The sequence below is a fragment of the Mercurialis annua genome, linkage group LG6 (assembly GCF_937616625.2).
Source record: "Mercurialis annua linkage group LG6, ddMerAnnu1.2, whole genome shotgun sequence".
Taxonomy (NCBI): domain Eukaryota; kingdom Viridiplantae; phylum Streptophyta; class Magnoliopsida; order Malpighiales; family Euphorbiaceae; genus Mercurialis; species Mercurialis annua.
The window spans coordinates 11,886,890-11,902,422 of record NC_065575.1 but is presented as its reverse complement, the minus strand read 5'-3'; the positions used below and the strand labels follow the sequence as shown (position 1 = coordinate 11,902,422).

At 30.3% G+C, this 15,533-nt stretch overlaps 1 protein-coding gene and 1 pseudogene across 1 annotated transcript; one reads left to right on the top strand and one right to left on the bottom strand.

Moving 5' to 3' along the window:
• The first annotated feature begins 1,085 nt into the window (after positions 1–1,085).
• Positions 1,086–6,895, top strand: LOC126687585 (stromal cell-derived factor 2-like protein; annotated as a pseudogene).
• A 64-nt stretch (positions 6,896–6,959) lies between these two features.
• On the bottom strand, positions 6,960–10,841 carry LOC126686949 (magnesium transporter MRS2-5). The gene is made up of 7 exons (XM_050381261.2): positions 10,538–10,841; positions 9,297–9,892; positions 8,792–8,862; positions 7,884–8,012; positions 7,444–7,788; positions 7,324–7,371; positions 6,960–7,241 (listed from the first exon to the last, which is right to left on the bottom strand). The coding sequence occupies exons 2-7, from the start codon at positions 9,736–9,738 to the stop codon at positions 7,011–7,013; spliced, it is 1,266 nt and encodes a 421-aa protein (XP_050237218.1). The 5' UTR covers positions 9,739–9,892; positions 10,538–10,841; the 3' UTR covers positions 6,960–7,010.
• Positions 10,842–15,533: the final 4,692 nt, after the last annotated feature.

The window sequence follows — 15,533 nt, the reverse complement described above, 5'->3', positions numbered from 1 at the left end:
ATGATAAGGTTATGATAACTGCAGAAAATCGTTTTTTGTGCAGAAAATCGTTTTTAATACATATTTTTAAATTCAGAATTGGAAAAATTCAAGAGTAATTTATTTAGATATGAAAGTAAAAAGAAATTGTATTAATCACCACGAGTTGAGGAAAATCGCTAAAATCAAATATGAAAAACGGCGGAGCGACGGCGGGATGATGGCAGAACGACGACAGAGCGATGAATTAACGATAAAGAAGAAGAGAATAAAAATAAAGAAGAAATAAAGAGAAAGAAGAAAAAAAATGAAAAAAAAGAATGGCGGAAAAAAAGAACAGAGAAGAAGAAAGCCGATAGAGAATGATGTTTATTTCGGAGTACACATCAGCATTTTTTTCACGAAAAATTGATCGGTGCTAAAATTGTCAAAAATTAAAAGTTTATGTGTTAATTTGTCAAAATTGAAAGTTTATGTTAAATTTGAAAAACGCGCTAAATTTTGTAATTTTTTTACAATTAAGCCCTAATAATATAGTTAGAGTAAAATAATAATAATGAGTAGGTATAACTATAATATTAATAGGTGTTAGAGTGAAAAAATAAATATATTAAAATAGTGAGGTATTTTTTTATATCTTTTCTTTGTGGAGGTAGGAAATCATATTATTTTTAAAAACGGAGTATTTTTTTCTAATTTTCTTTAAAAGCAAGTTCTATTTGCCGTACTGGGCCAGATAAGCCCCTAGTTCCCAGTCTGGTCCGGTGGGCCGAGATGCGTTGACAAGTAGCGTTCTAGCCAATGTTGATGGATCATAAGAGAGACCCTTTAAAACGCAACATCCTGATGAAATGAAATAAACCCAAAAAAGAGCGCAAGATTTGTGCTCTCCCGCCAATCAAAAGAATTCAAAACAGGAACTTAAAATTTAAATTCAAACTCAACTGAAAAATGAGTGATCTCTTGCCTAGAGATGCAATGATTTTAATTCTGATAAGACTTTCGGTATCATCTATGATGCGATTCACGGCTGTTTCCAAAGAATTGAAGGATTTTATTAAGAGCTCCGATTTCATATTTCTACTACTTCTCATAGCTTTTTGAAGATGTCTGCTAAATCTGCTAATCGTGAGAGGTTTTGTTTCAAACTCAATGCACAATATTCTCTTAATTCTTCCAAAACGATTGCATGTCCTTTTCATGCTTTCAAATTAGAACATGTTGTGCATGATGTGGTAGGAGCTCTTCATGGTATAATTTGCTTAACCGATGCACGCGCTCTTCTTACTTCCACTGTTGTTTGTAATCCAGTGCTTGAAAAATACGTTGAGTTTTATGATGAATCCGATTCTTCGCAAGAAACAATTACTTTTATAAATTAGGTTTTGGATTTGATTCTTGTAAAAAGGACTACAGAATGTGGCATATGCTGGAATATGAGTTCTTAGGTCTCATATGCTACTTTGCTATGATTTCTTTTTGTTCAAATTACATATGAAGCCGTTCTTAATTTGATGCACGAGAGGACAAAGTTATGGCTGCATTGCGAGGACATACCTAATGGCATTGGTAGTGGCCAGAAATTGGTTACTCGGTCTTCTGATGGTGATGATTTGAATAGTTATTGGGTACTATTTTGTCCTTTATCTTCTAATGAATGTCAAAAAGCTTAACCATTGTTAGTAGCAATTTGCTTCAATTCAAAGTATGTTGTTCATTCGAAAGCATATGGTAATTATTTACTTGTAGGTTCTGTCTATGTGCCAGTTTCAAGAATATATATTGGCGGATGCAGAAAATGATAGTTGGTTTTCATATTTCTTAATTCTCACTATATTTTCTTTCAAATGGCTCCTATGTGTTTCTGATAAACCAAAAAAAAATTGTTGTCATTCAACAACTTTTGGATTATTACTTGTAGATTTAATTTGGACTCAATTCTTGTAGACTGTCTAGCCTCAGCCAAACACGAATGTGGAACAAGGTGAATTCAGTGGCGGGCCCAGAAATATTTTATAAGGTGGTCAAAATTATATTGAAACTTCATAAGATGAGTAAAATTGACAACAAATAAATTTTAAGATTGACAAACTATATTATTTAAAGTGACAAAATCATATTTTTCAATTCTATATCAACGTTTTATAAAGGGACTCAAAATTATAAGGTGGGCAGTTGCCCACCATACGCTCTTCCTAGATCCGCCTCTGGAGGTGATGCCATCAAGGCTGGGAAAGTTATCGTTTGCAGCACATGAGAACTAAAAAATGGCTGCATAGCCATTTGCATGCATCCGCATCATCAGAAAATCTGGAGGTTGGCAGAAGCTATTATTTTTGTGTTCTTTTCCTCCGTATTTTACAAAACATCTTTTTTTATAAGGTGACAGAGAACAGGACTTGACATAATTTTGAAGGAGACTTCTTCGAAGCTCAACTCAATACATAGCACTTATAAGATGCTAGGATATCTCTCATCTCACTAGAAAGAGAGTAAAAGATTTAGCTTTATTAATTTCAACTCAGAAGTATATTTAGTTACATAACTCATTTATTACAGTGTAACTAATCTTAATTGTTTTCTAGCTATTTTTATTATCAATCCCGCTCTTGGTTTAACATTAAATGTAAGAATAACTGGCAATTTATCTATAAATTATGAGGAATTCAGTAACAACTTCTGCTAAATGGTCTTATACTCTTTATGATATGAGCTGGTTCTGTTTTTTTTGCTTACAGTCTTCTTTCTGTTTAAGTGTCTGATCGGTTCTCTATGTTTTATTCTTTCATGAAAGCCTAGATTGTTGCTTATGTGCATCCCAGAAACATATAAATTTTCATTAGTGCTTTCAGAATAATCATATATATGACATGTTGCTCTATAATTTATGTGTTTGGGACTTGCAAGATCATTTTTTGTTTGTTGATGGAGTTGTTGATCAATATGGTGTTCAAAGAATATATATTAACATGCATCATTTTCATTTTTTCCGAGTCTCAAGTCACATACTTTTGGATTTTAGGTTAGCTGCTCTGGCGAAGAGCCGGAGTCTGATACTGGGAATTACTGGAGGTGAGGCTGAAAACAACTATTTCTATACAACTCCATCTCCTTTGTTGGCAAACTAATGCGGGGTTCTTTTCAGGCTTGTGGTCGAAGCAAGTGCGAAAACATGGAAGCAGGAACAAAAGATTCGGCTCCAACATGTTGACATTGATTGCTACCTGCATAGCCATCATGATAAGATACACGAAGATGATGTTGGGTTCCACTATGACGTAAATAAGCACAAATTTCTTATATTGCGTCATGCATGTTCAATATAAAGCTGTTTCTTTGCTCTTACTGGTTATTAATTTGCAGGTTTTGTTTTCCGCAAAAAGGATGCTGATAATGTTTGGCTAGCGGAAGAAATTCCTGTTACTGCAAGCAACTTAGACACGGTAAAGATAAGGTATAATAAAATTATACTTCAAATTTAAAGATATTTTTACTCCCAAGTTCTAGTATTAAATACATAATAGCCTGATTTTACTTCCAAATTTTAGTATTATACATATAATATTCTAAATTATTGCACACTAAAAACTGAAAACTATATAATGACAGCTATAATAATTTATTTACTATTCTAATAGATCTTTCTGACTTTTCCTATATTCTTTCACTAGCAAAACAGCCAAACGTTGTTTTGGCTTATTTTTAATCAATCTAATACTTAACATTTTGCTCATTTAAAATTGATCAATACTATTTAAATTTGAGAAAATAATAAGAAAACTACAATAATAACTCATTAGTTCACATAATGCTATGTTAATTAGTTTATTTACTTTCTTACAATCTTCCTTTCATAAAATACCAACTCTCATTACTTCTTTTTAACAAGCACCACCTTTTTTCCAAGCCAATAAATGTACACCACATCAAATATGTAAACACCAAAAAAACTCTCATTATGTGAGCAGGTGCATGTGTACCTGATGTGATAAATGACCCACGTGGATCATCTTAGTAAATTTAACGTGCACCAACTGTGATGAATGACCCGCGCGTGATGTGCGGATCATTCTTAACAATTTCCAGGTGCACTTTTTGGTGCACCTGATATTTTTTTTTTATTTTTTTATATAAATTATATATTTATATATTTATTTAAATTATACATTTATTTATTATATTTAAATTTTAAAAATATTAATTTTAATTTTAATTTTAAAAATACAATTTTTTTTTTTAAAATCTCCGGCACATATTTTCTATGTCTTTCATATACTATATAAAAGACATATTTGATATATTTTTGAGATGTGTCGAAATATCATCTTATTCTTTTATACATTTTATTACATATATTTTTTTATACTTATTTGATATACTTTTGAGATGTGTTGAAATATTTTTAATACATATTACATATATATTTTTAATACATATTTGATACATCTTCGATACATGATAGGTACAATTTTAAAAGTTAGTTAATAGATACATTTAATCAAAATTCGACTATATTTTTAATACATCTCTGATGCACAATTTATACATGATAGATACATATTTAATACATTAATTGAATTAACTGACTAATTTGATTGGTTCGTTTTTATATTTAGAAAAGCATAAAAACATATATGTAATAATACTAATTAAAATGAACTAATTATATTTAGTGTGTTGTATATACTTGATCGGTTCAGTTTCATGGTTTGACCGGAAGGCCAAGGTGGAAAAAAAGGAAAAAAATGAGTAGAAGTGCAAAATATTCGATAATATTCGATACATCTCAGATACATATGTGATACATTTCCGATACATAATTTATACGTATTTAAAAAGACTATCGTCAAATTACGTTGAAAACTGAAAAAATTATCAAACATATAATTTTATACATCTCCGATACATATATGATACATAATTAATACATTGTTAATACATTTTTAATTTGTCAAGTTCTATAGTGTCAAGGGCTACCATCGTTGGAGTATTATTTGTAGAGTAGATACATATCTGAGATGTTTTTTTAAAATATTTTAAAGTTGTATATAATATGTATTAAAGATGTATATTTGTTATTTAACAATATTTGACACATTTAAAATACATATTCGATACATCTATAGTATATATTTGATACATTTCGAATACATAATTTATATGATATATGTATTTTTTAAATGCACTTAATAGATATATCGCTGATACATAATTTATACAAGACATATACGTTATTTTATGGCCTAATTACTTAAAAACCACCCACCTTGTAACTTTTTTTCATTTATACCATGACCTAGGAATTTTTTTAATTGTACCCTATGTTCGATTTTAATTGTACCCTATGTCAGATCTGCTGACGTAAGGAAAAGATGGTATTTATGAAAAAAATTAGAAAAATAGTATGTTTGTTATAAATGATTAAATAATTGTATTTGATGAAAAGGAATGACTTTTTATGGTATTTTTGTGAATTTCGCTTTAGATTTTCTGTCATAAATTATAAAACAATTATATATATTATTTAAGATAACTAATATCTATATTTTTTGTTAATTATAATAAATTAAATTATAAAACAATTGTTACATATTAAATTATTACTTAAATTAAACTAATTATATTATTTTTTAGTGAATTAATCTATTTTACCTAAATAAAGTAAGTTACTTAATATTTGGGTCCATCCTAAATCATTTATCAATTTGAATATATATATATATATATATATATATATATATTAAACTAATATATTATTGAGAAATATATTTCCACCAAGTAGTTTTTATTTAACTAATATACAATATTAAATCTAAAAATTAAACTATCTTATTAGATTTATTTATGTAGTTTGATTGTACGTGCATTAAACATTACCAATAAAGGTTATTATGTTGAATAACACATTCAATTTTATTAAAATTAATTTTTTAAAAATTCTTCATTCTATGATCTAATAGTTTTATCAATCTAAATTCATTGTATCTCACATACTTAATTTTTCATAATAAAATTAAATTTTACTATCAATTTCATTGAAAAAATAATTATTTATTTGTTTAAATTTTTATATAATATAAGACTAAAAGAAAAAATATAAAATAAATTACATTTCAGTCTAAATAAATAAAATTATCACCATATATATCTATATATATATATATATATATATATAATTAATTTCTAAAATATAAATATTTATGATAAGTTTTATTATTTTTAAGATAAAGTTTTATATAAAATTAATTAAGTAGCATATTGTAATTATAATGAAATAACTGAATAGAGATAATCACTTTAATTAAATTATATTAGTTGTACATCATTGCATTTTATCTTGTGGATGGTATAAAATAAACTTGATATAATTTGAAATATTATATGTTTGTGTGCATGTTGAGATTTGATAGAAGAAGGACATGTGTCTTGCAATGATTCAATAGAATTAAGTTTACACTTACTATTATAGAACATGTTTATGAACAGCAGTCGTTTGCAATTCCATGTCGTTTGTTCCTTAGCTTTAATGTATACTATAATTGATAGAAACGTTGTCTTATAACTAGTGCAGAAGCTTGTAGGCTATCTGAAATGGATGTTAAATTATATTAACACTTTTAACCTTTGGAGTTGCAGAGTTTTGGGATAAGTTGAGAAATCGATTTCCTTGGTTTCCTTTCCCGCATTTCCGATGAATTTTAGCATTTGCATATCCTAAAATAAAATCCGAGTCTCTGCATAATATGCATAAAATAATTGCCACATTTAACAGCATCTTTCATGAACCTATGACTGATGTTAGAATAGAGTGTTCATACAGTTAGAAGGAACCTACTGATTGATTTCAGTTTCATTTTGCAGGATGATTGTACACTTTGAACATAGATCTAAAGGTCACCGATCGAAACAGGCTTGACTGGATACAAGAAATTAACTCGAAAAAGATGAATAAATAAGTAGCAGAAAAGAAAGGAAGAAAATAAATCAAGAGCTAAAGACTAATTACCCATTGAGAAGCTTTCAATAAATTTCTATAATGGAAAGACTTTCTTGTGCCTAAAGTAGAACAGGAAAGATGTGTACAAGAAACCACAAGCAATACCAGTTATAATCAAAACCCAATTAAATGTAGGCGCGTAATCAAAAATCGAGTCTGCGAAATTCATCCCAAATACTCCTGTAACAACTGCAAATACTGTAGCCACAAAGGTCGCGGCTGTCAGAAGCAACTCGAATTGAATCAGTTGGTTCTGCACATTTCCCTGTTAAACATGCCAATTTATTTTTTCAATCAGCTCAGAAATGGGAAACAAAAGAAAAAATGCGTATAATTAACTAGGTTACCAGTTTAATGTTGATAAAATCTTCAGTGTCATCAATATACTCTTTGAGCTGCGTCATTAATTTAAAGAATCAATCAAAATGTACAAAATTCCAATCAAATTAAGCACAAAAATATCTTACCGAGAACAACTTGCTGAGAGAGTTGTCAATGACAACAAAATATGCTTCCAGCAACATTTCAAGTTGGTCGACGTTTTCATAATTAGAAGAAGAACTAGTTAAGCTTCCGTGTTTGCTTGAAGAAACGATACTGCTAAATGCTCTCTGCAATTTCTGGACTCCACTAAATGACCTCACCGGAGAAACTGGTGCAGATTTTGAAACCTCTTTGGTGTCATCTGACATATTACTTTGAAAATTCAACTCATCAAGTGCATAAGCTTCTTCCTTCAGTTTCTTTTCTGTCAGATACATCTCAGCCATGTCGCCATCATCATCCATGAGATGCTCTATCTCGTCATGAACCTATAAATTCAATCTAAAAACTAATGTATGGAGGTGGCAAGACAGCATCAGACCATTATAAAAAGGAAAAATGAGATTATGAGATCTACTTTTACCTTCTGAACACGCTGAGTCAATGCAAGGAGATGACCTTTGAGTCTACGAACACGTTCCAGATTAATAGTATTAATAGATGACGCTAGTTCGTCCAAAACTGGATAAAGTTCAATTTCCAGTTCTTTTACCTGTCAAATGCACACAAAAATATGGGTGATTTAGCCAACATCTTGTGTGTACCAATCTAATGGTTCGAAACACAATTTATTTTACATGATGAATTTTATATCCGATTGCAAGTTTTGTCTAATAAGATTGTAGGGGTTAATACTCGGAATATTACACCAATCTTTTTAGAACTTTTGCATGAAAGCCCAATCGTCAAGACTCCAACTACCTCAGTAGTCCAGCTTAATACTGCATTAGTTGAAGTCATACTAATTTGGTATACAAATACCAAGTTTTGAAGTGCTGAAAGCCAGTATACACATTCAACTCCCCCAGTATACCAAATTCCGGTGCAAGGCAACATGGTAATTGCGGTTATATTACTGAGAGCAATCATATCACAAAATTCAACTTCAGCTCAATCCCAAACTAGCCACACCAGGCTAGAAGATAAAGTGATCGAAAATTAGTTAATTGCCTAAGAAAATTAGTTTAGTAATGCAACTTTTACCTGATTTGTTAGTTAGATAGAAGCAAATAAACTCAAACCATGGTGCTGGTTGCAATAAATGAACAATTAAAGACATTAAGTTTTAACAAGTCATAAACTACTAGAAACTTGTTACACTATCACAGTACAAAGAGTAAAAAATTCCCTGACTTTATATATTTTTCCAGAACATATGTTTATGATTCAAGTAGCAGAAGCTTTTACTTGCTGCTAGACAAATCTTTTGTTTTAGAAGCAAGGGTGAAACAGCTTTTCAACTAATCTAGAAGTACAAAATATATAGCATACCTGAGCATCAAGAGACATGCAAGTTAACTCCAGAGCCAATTCCAGAGCTTTAAATTCAAAGGGCAAGTCGTCTGAATTAAGTAACCAGCATTTAGGAGTTAGACATGCAGAATCTAATTCATAAACTTAAAGAGAACAAAACTAATGAATATTGAGGGTAAAATAAATTAACACCAATTGTTCAAGGAAAAGAACAACAACGGCATCAAGTGTCACCAATTATTGCCACAATCATAGTTCTGTAACATAATAGCAGGAGTAACTGTCCTCAAAATGCTCACAAAAATCACATCGCCTTGCAAAAGAACATTATCCTTTAATCAAATAAATGAAAAGAGAAGTTTAACAAACTAATTTCAGCTTTATACAATGCATTAGCAATTTGTATTAAGCCACGCAAAACAAAGTACTGTTTGCATTCCATCTATTTACCAACTACGAAAGGAAATAAATGGAAGATTCCAGATCATTCAAATAACAGATTATAGATTGAAAGTATATTTACCTGCTTGGTCTTTGTTTGTCTGAAGACGTTTGCGAAATTCTGACTCATACTGGAGAACACTTCCATCTAAGGATTTCATCAGGATAACCTCCTCAGCTGTGATTATGCATCTAATCTGTTCAAGGCTGACCACAATAGCTCTCTCCCGTCCTAAGATTGTGGAAGGATAAATGAAAAGTGGGTCTAAAAGCCGGAGATCCCTACCAGGCAAGGAACAATGTCTCATTATAGTAGCCTTATCGAGTTCCAAGACCTTAGAATCACCATTCTGATCAATTTTTATCCAAGAGCGGCTTCCATGTCCATGACCTCTCTTCCTTAGTCCTGGCAAGCCACCTCCACGATTACTGTACCCTTCTGAATTAGGCCTGCCTGTATTATTGTGAAAAAAGGCAGATTCTGGAAGATCAGAAGGTTGGCGTCTACCCCGTGGTCCTTCCATGAGACCTGGATTTTCCTGTTCCAAGTAACAAGTCGCAGAGAGGTAATGGACTTTAATGGTTTTAATCTAAGTCATTCATCCAATGACTTCAACAGAATAACCATTGTCATCAGGGTTATCCATATTCATAGCTAGTTCATTTCTGAGTTGAAACCTGTATGGAAACACACAAATAATAAGCTTATATCGCTTGTAGCGAAGAAATGAATCAACTCCAAGTAGATCGCAAACCGAAAAAAGTACTACATTTTATACCTAAGAATTGGGCCAGAAAAGAGAAGGAATGAAGCTTCTTGACAGTGCATAGCATGAAGATTAAAAACACATAATTTTAATAGCACACTCATGTGAGTTTGCTAAAGAAAAATTCCAGAAGTCCTAATTAATTATGGATGTTTCACCAAGAAAATATAAGAATCGGGCTCCCAACAGAAAGCTATATACATTGATAAAACAAATCAAACATAAAAAAACTCAGACATAGCAACAGTTTGTTAAGATAGTGGGTTCAATTCCTCCCGCAAACGCTTCCCATCCCAATTATCAATAAAATAAAATAAACATAAACATCAATTCAGCAAAAGAAGCTCAATTTAAACACCCAATAATAAACTACTGTTGATCACAAGCACTGAACTAGTTATAACCATAAAAGGCAAAAGTTCCATCTGCTACTTCAATTTCATCCAAAAACCTCAGGACCAAACAAAGAAACTAACTTTATGGCAGCATGAAACATTAATTTATGAATAAACTAAGAAAAAACAACAATTTTGCATTAATGGAAGTGTAACGTTACCTTGAGAAAACTAATTCAGATTCAAAAGGGAAGATAAAGAAGCTCCATGATTGAGATCTTTCTCTGCAACAGTGAAGAAGAGTTGAATAAAAATCTAAGCTTTTTAACAGCAACCATGAAACGTAAAAAGAACAAGTACAGTTTTTAGCTCTCAAAAAAAGTTGTAATAATCCCAGTGGTTTATTGTTGTTTTATCTCTCTCTGTTTATGTGGTAACTGACAAATCCTTAATCATTGGGCCTTTTCGGCTGTTGTCTTCCATCTTCAAAAGCTCAAACTTTAGGGCCTGCTCTCTACTCTTCTTTTCAATCAGTTCTGCTCCATTTTTTTTTCTAGAGATAACAATATATAAAGAGAAAGAAGAATGACCAGCTCATGAAAAAAATGAGCCATCCTTGAAAAACAAATAAAGCAATGTAGACTTTATGGCTATTATAAGAGGAGAAAATTATAGGAATGGGCTAAATAAGGGCCTTTCTTACAAAAATGTTAAGACTTTCAAATTCTTTCATTAATTCTAATTTTTTTTTTTGCTTTTTTGAATTGATTACGATTAAATATTACATTGCATACTTAATTGATTTCAGCCTTACATGTGGCACATGATTGAAAAAAAATCACTTGTTTTTTGGATGCTTATTCACCACTTGCCGCAACCACCATTTGCCCTAATTTCTTCTTTCTCTCTTCTTATGCGTGGTACAGTAAGTGGAATCAAATTCTTTCTCTTCTTCGTCATTTGTACAAAGTTGCCATGGGAGGTGAAGACTGTTGTTGCGATCCGTCCACCGTCGTTCAAGCTTGTTGTTCATTCACCATTATTTATCACTTGCTTCTTTGTGACAATGGCACTACTGGGGATGATGGTACCGTCGATTGGGGGATGAAGTGCAATGGCGGCTTGATTTTCAATTTTATGATATTTCATAATGTTGTAGTAGTTTAGCTCTTGTCGAATTTTGTTATGAAATATGATTTTTTGTTGATAATTCTGTCATTACATTATATGATAGTGTTTTTTTGATGATTTACTTTTTATAAATTAGTGAACTTTTAAAGGGATTAGTGATTTTGCCTACATCTCTTAGATAGGAGCGTCATTGTTACCTTTGTCATTCAGAATATGTATTCGTTGTGTTCGTTTTCTCATGACAATCAACTATCATAATTGTCGTTTCGGTTTCATGTCCTAGTCGGCACATTTTTAAGTAAAATTGTCTGGACCAATGTTTTAGCCATGGGGCATAACTGGTTAGTTTTGCGATAAAGAATTTCACTGCAAATTGCCTAATGGATTTGATCTTATGTGGCGGTATAGAATCCGTTATTTGAAGTGTCAGCCATTCATGTAAAAACTCCATACTTCTATAGTGCTAAGAGACAGATAAAGCTGAGGTTATTTTCTTGTCGATGCTTGTATTCTTAAAATTTGTTTTTTTTTTTTTAATTCCTAATTTTGATTTCAGTTGTCTTCCCTCAGAATGTACCTAATTTTTATTTTCATTATGTATTATGTGATATTTATTAGAAATGAAAGGCTTTGAAATTGTAATACCTTAAGAGTTGTTGGTCTTGAGAATTAACAAGAATCCTGACTATCTTTTTGATGTATCTTTTAGTATATAAAAAATAAACGTTAAATAACTGAAAAATTGCAAAGTTGTAAATGTTTATATTTTTTATATAAATTCAAAGATTAACTTCAGTTTGTGATAAAATTTATGACGACATTATATTGTTATTGGTTCATCTTTTTTATTTATATATCATGTATATACATATTAAATACATCTATGATACATTATAAATACATCACCCAATACGTCATAGATATACACCGGTACATTATAGATACATTACTAATACATCATAAATACATTAATAATACATTACTGATAGATCGTTGATACATTTATCGATTTTATACTAGTAAACTAGCCCATATACAATTAAAACATGATAAATATATCCTTAATACGTATCATTGATAAATATTTCATACAATTTACAGAGCATGTGGCATATTTTTATTTTAATATATGTTATAGATATATTTCAACTATCCGTAAATTATATATTCAATGCGTTAAATATACAACTCAAATAAAAATACTATACATATACGATACATCTCTTATACATATCAGAAATAGTTTAGACGCATTATGAGAAATTGTTGCAAATAAAGAGAAAAATATATTTTAATGCTAATGAAGTAGTTAATATTATTATTAGTTATTTTTTGTGAGTGTATATATCATATATATTAAAGATATTTATATCGAGTAACATATAAAGATGTTATTGATGCGTGAATTTCAATTAAAGTATGTGATACATGTATATTTAATTTAAAATATATTATATATACACCTCAAAGACAATAATATATCAAAGAATATTAATAACATTTTGATGTTATATATACACCTCATAACTTATTACTTTTATGCTTCAATTTATAGTGAATAGTAACATAATGCTATTGATATTATTTGATGCGTGGATTTTAATTATAGCACGTGATACATATATCTTTTAATTTAAAATATATTATACATACACCTTAGAAACACATAAATAATACATATTAATAATATATTTATTTATTTATTTATTTTTGTTTTAAAAATATGAAAAAATAATAATCAGATATGTCCTTTGATACATATCTGATACATAACAGATACATAAATGATACATGATTGAATAGTTTAGAAAAAATGACGCGTGACTGACACACAGTTCTGACACGCGTGTCAGGCGCATGTCAGACGCGTTTCTGACGTGTTTTCGACCTTTTCTATTTGTTTTGTGTGTGCCATGTGTTGCATACTCATTGGGTAGGTATAAAATGTAAACTTTCATTTTTTTGAAGTGCTCATGTAATATTTCAGCAAATTTAGCATTGTTGTTATTTTCTTCCTCTTTTTGTATAGTTTTGTTATTTTCTCTTATAAGAGCCATCCAAATACCCATTCGTTTAACAAATTTAGTTATTCAAAAATTGAATAATTTGCTAAACGAACGGTAGTACGGAAAAAGAAAAAACAATATTAAGAAAAAAACACTTACCAACAGTAACCATGGGCAAAACAAAAATTGTACCTTATAAGCGTAATTGTAGTTAACATAGATAAAGAGGCTATCCAGGAAGAACTCTCTCAACATATTATACTTGTTTGTATATTATAAAAATAATAATAAAAAGACAGTTTAAAGTAAAACATACCTGATACTGGAAAAATTGGACTTTTAACGAAAATATCTATTTTACACTCGGAAAATTGGACTTTTTACGAAAATATCTATTTTCAGCTAAATATAATAACATTCTATTTTTTAAGAATAAATACACTCTTTTAATAGACCATCTATAGATAACCTATTTTTATAATAAAAATTTTAAAAAAAAGTTTTTGTAATAGTAAAATGTTAAAGTGTTTCGTTGCAAAAATCTCAAAAAAAGTGTACGGGGCATAATTTCTTCAAATTTAGGTATTTCTTTTTTAAAAATTATATACCGACAAATATTTTAAAAATAATACTTCAAGCTCAGTCTTGATCGAGATATTTTGAGTGACTAGTTTCACATTATATGATACACACATGCTCGTAACATGACGCGTACTTTTATGTTTTTAATTAAATTTATTATAATTATTTCAATTTAATTAATTTATTGTCAATGTTAAATTAGTAATTATTTTTTGTTAGAAAATATACATTAGACACTTTTTTCCGGACATGTAAAAAGTGATGAGTGAATGAAACGTACACTAATGATTTTTAGAGAAATTTGTCTGGGTGACGAGTTTGCGATCCACCTGCTTGAATTCAAGTGGACTAAATCAGTATAAAATGACAAACTTGAGGGTTTAAAGCGTAATTAGCCGAAAATAGCTCATAAAAGTCCAAAAGGGTCACAATAAACTTTGAGAAATCATACTAACTTTTATGCTTTAGAAGTTTATTGGCCAATTTGCAAGTTTGATGAAATAAATTGATCATGCTCAAACCCTTATAGGTTTGGAGGCCTTTTTGTCATTTTCAGGAACCAAAAAAGTCCTTTAGCCACAATTAATACGAATTTTATTTAATAATTATCCTAATTAATATTTCAGCCTAATCTAATACACTTGCACACTTCCCATTTAACTCTAACACCTAAGTAGCACACTCCTAATCAACCTTAGACACTAACCGACCCTAAGCTAACCCTAGCCTTTATAAGTACGACTTCTAACTAATCTAGCAAGAGGGGTCGGACCAGAGAACGAATTTCATATACCAGAAAAGCACATAAACCCTAAAAAACACTAAGCTAGGCCGAACCATACACCTCCACACGCACACGCACACACACCAATTAAGAACACATAACTACTAATCAAACCTAAGTCGGATTTTTTATCCAGACTGTTAGAAAACGAGCAAAGGACTTAGAGCGGTTATTTTAAGGACCAAATTTCATCTCTTATCATCTTTTATCGCATATATGTAATAACTGTTGAATTACATGAGTTTTGGATGCATGTTTAGCTTATTTTCAGTATTTTTGCTATAATTGCTCCGTTCTTTTTTTTTTACCATGGTTGCCATGAAAATGATAAAAACATATTCATAGGATGTTTCAACCAGCTTTAATCATCATATGTTAGATCTGTTCAAATCTGATATTAGAATCGCATGTTTAGCCATAAACTGCCATGTTTTTCATATTTGCCATATTTGTTATTGTTTCCATGATTGCCATGAAATCAACCTAAAAACGTGTATTTAGGATGGTCAAATCAGTTCTAATCATTGTACTTTGATCCCACAATGTTCCTGTAGACACTTATTTTTCGGACAAGTAAAAAGTGATAAGGGACCAAAGCGTCCAATGATGATTTTCAGATAAATCCGTCCGAGTGATGAGCTACATATTTGCTTGCTGGGATCCAAGCAGGCGTAATCTGTGCACAGCTGCAAACTTGGAGGATTAAAACACAAT